Below are 2142 nucleotides of genomic sequence, written 5' to 3' on the forward strand. Positions count from 1 at the left end.
AACGTCGGGTGATCCGAGCCTTGTTACTCATCTCAACTAACATAATACCAGAACGACAGGTACACGACACCTTCGGCCACTTGACGACCACTTCTCCGAGCGGTTGACGAGATAAAGGTCAACGTCCACCACACCTTCGTCGAGAATCTCGGCGGATACCCGAGCGATCTAGAACACCCAATCGTTACCAGGACTCCGGTAGGCGTTCAAGTTCACCACCTCTTGAGCCACAGCTGAAGGCGTTGAAGCAGGTAGCACAGAATCATAGTCCTGATATCGGACCAGTTGGTCGGCCGCACACTTAATCCGGTTCTCCAATGTGACCAACGCCGATTAACGTTCACTGACACTAGTGATAGAGTAGGGGCCTTCCACAGTCGGATGGAACGTACTCAACATTCCGTAAGTGGCGGCATGCTTGTGGTAGAGTACTCGATCTCCTACTCGGAAGGTAGATGCTCGACGGTGGTGATTCATACCGAGTCGGTGGAAGACGTTGTTCTCCCGATAGATGGTCAGGGTACTGTCGATGTTGGTCTTCAAATCCCGTAAGAATCCACTGGGATCGTCCTTACAGGGCTTCTGGAAACCCTCTTCGTGGCGGAGACTGTTCAGGTTGCCCCAATCGTCATGGGAGATCTGACCAAATACCAACTGATAGGGGCTGATCTTGTCACGGAAGATTGGTGACCGGTTGTGCACTCGGGCTGCGACGGACAACGCCTCGGGCCACGAGGCTGACCCAGATTGAGCAATAGCCTGCCGAGCATACCGCTTAATCTCCTGACGAGCACGCTTGCATTTGCCCTCCATTAACGGAGGACTATCAATTCATAGTTCATTACAAGTGATGTTGTGCATCCGTGACGTTTATAGCCTTCAAATTCCAGAATTTTCGATATTTCACAATCTTGGACAAATTGAATTGAATCGCTCAATTTAAGCGCCTTAACTTAAGCTGTTATAATTCCATCATACACGCTTTACAAACACACCGTCACGTTCATCGACTCAGAGATCCCCGAAACTAACAACTCAACCACTCATACACATCTACCTTTAGAAATGTAGGTAAATTGGTGTACTAGTGAAGACAAGGGCGACCTCAGACGAAACCTTCTTAAAATTATTCAACTCCAGGGACCATAGTCGGCAGTGTTGGACACCAAATCGGCTAACACTTTGTGCATACCACACAATTGCTGCAGCCGATATCAGACTAGAGTCGGGAACAACAGATCCCAGGTAACTGACCTCACATCGCACAGATACCCCCTCGCCACATAATACACAGGCACAAGATATTGACTAGCAGCCTGATCACATTCAATAACATAAATCCTTCTCATTTGTATGGCACATGAATAGAATAAAATCAACATGATATTCATACAGCACTTCTCAGTTGAGACACAACCGAAGCGCTGATGACTGTTACAGATGAATCAAGTGGAGAGACACACCATAACATCTCTCGAGGATGCGCAAGGCATTAAAGATGAACATGGACTTCCAAGTTCATAACAATGTCACATGGTTATACATCAAAACAGTCAGTCATTTGACTATAACAGATGGAAGTTCTGATAAGACATAACCAACTGTTAAGTTCGGTTACTTATAGAATATTAATAGGATAAATCACGTTACATACAGTAGTTTGTGTAGATGAATAGTAACAATAACTATTGACCCAAACCGATATTAGCACAAAGGCCAAACACGCTGCCGCACAAAATACCAAAGATCAAAGCGAAGGCCATGGTATACCCTGCAACCTCTTGCTCGGCCTTATCCTGACTTACACGAGAAGGACCCTTTACCATCGAAATGGTACAGCCCATCCCATTAGTCAAAGCAAAGAGAGCCATGTCCACATGCTTGAACCAATCCCAATAGAAAGGCTTAACAGTAGGATAGAGACTCGTGCAAATGAATAACGGGATGAAGATACTTCTCCCAAGTACGAAGCACGCAAGGAGCAAGTTCGGCATGGAGATACCAAAGCTAGGTAAGAATCGTCCAACAGTATCGACCACTTGGAAAGTATAGATGACCTGCGGCACAACCCATCATTGTTAGGATTCTGGGATTGCCACAAGACAACTTGAGCAGGGAAAACGACAAAGGTGACGCCCAGAC

General features: G+C 46.3%; 3 protein-coding genes across 3 annotated transcripts in view; all 3 read right to left on the reverse strand.

The window, feature by feature from the left end:
• Window positions 1-333: 333 nt before the first annotated feature.
• Window positions 334-813, reverse strand: Pmar_PMAR008139 (hypothetical protein; the record flags this gene model as incomplete). Its single annotated transcript, XM_002785131.1, has 1 exon — window positions 334-813. One exon carries the CDS (start codon window positions 811-813, stop codon window positions 334-336), a length of 480 nt encoding a protein of 159 aa, XP_002785177.1.
• An 872-nt stretch (window positions 814-1685) lies between these two features.
• Pmar_PMAR008140 (equilibrative nucleoside transporter, putative) lies at window positions 1686-1994 on the reverse strand (the record flags this gene model as incomplete). The annotated part of the gene is made up of 1 exon (XM_002785132.1): window positions 1686-1994. One exon carries the CDS (start codon window positions 1992-1994, stop codon window positions 1686-1688), a length of 309 nt encoding a protein of 102 aa, XP_002785178.1.
• An 84-nt stretch (window positions 1995-2078) lies between these two features.
• Pmar_PMAR008141 (ethylene-inducible protein hever, putative) overlaps window positions 2079-2142 on the reverse strand; it is a gene marked incomplete at both ends in the record, with an annotated part of 1232 nt that continues 1168 nt past the window's right edge. Inside the window, one exon of the mRNA XM_002785133.1 lies at window positions 2079-2142. This exon is cut by the window's right edge and continues 4 nt beyond it. Within this exon, the coding sequence (XP_002785179.1) occupies window positions 2079-2142 (64 nt within the window).

This window comes from Perkinsus marinus (genome assembly GCF_000006405.1).
Source record: "Perkinsus marinus ATCC 50983 genomic scaffold scf_1104296933820, whole genome shotgun sequence".
Classification (NCBI taxonomy): domain Eukaryota; phylum Perkinsozoa; order Perkinsida; family Perkinsidae; genus Perkinsus; species Perkinsus marinus.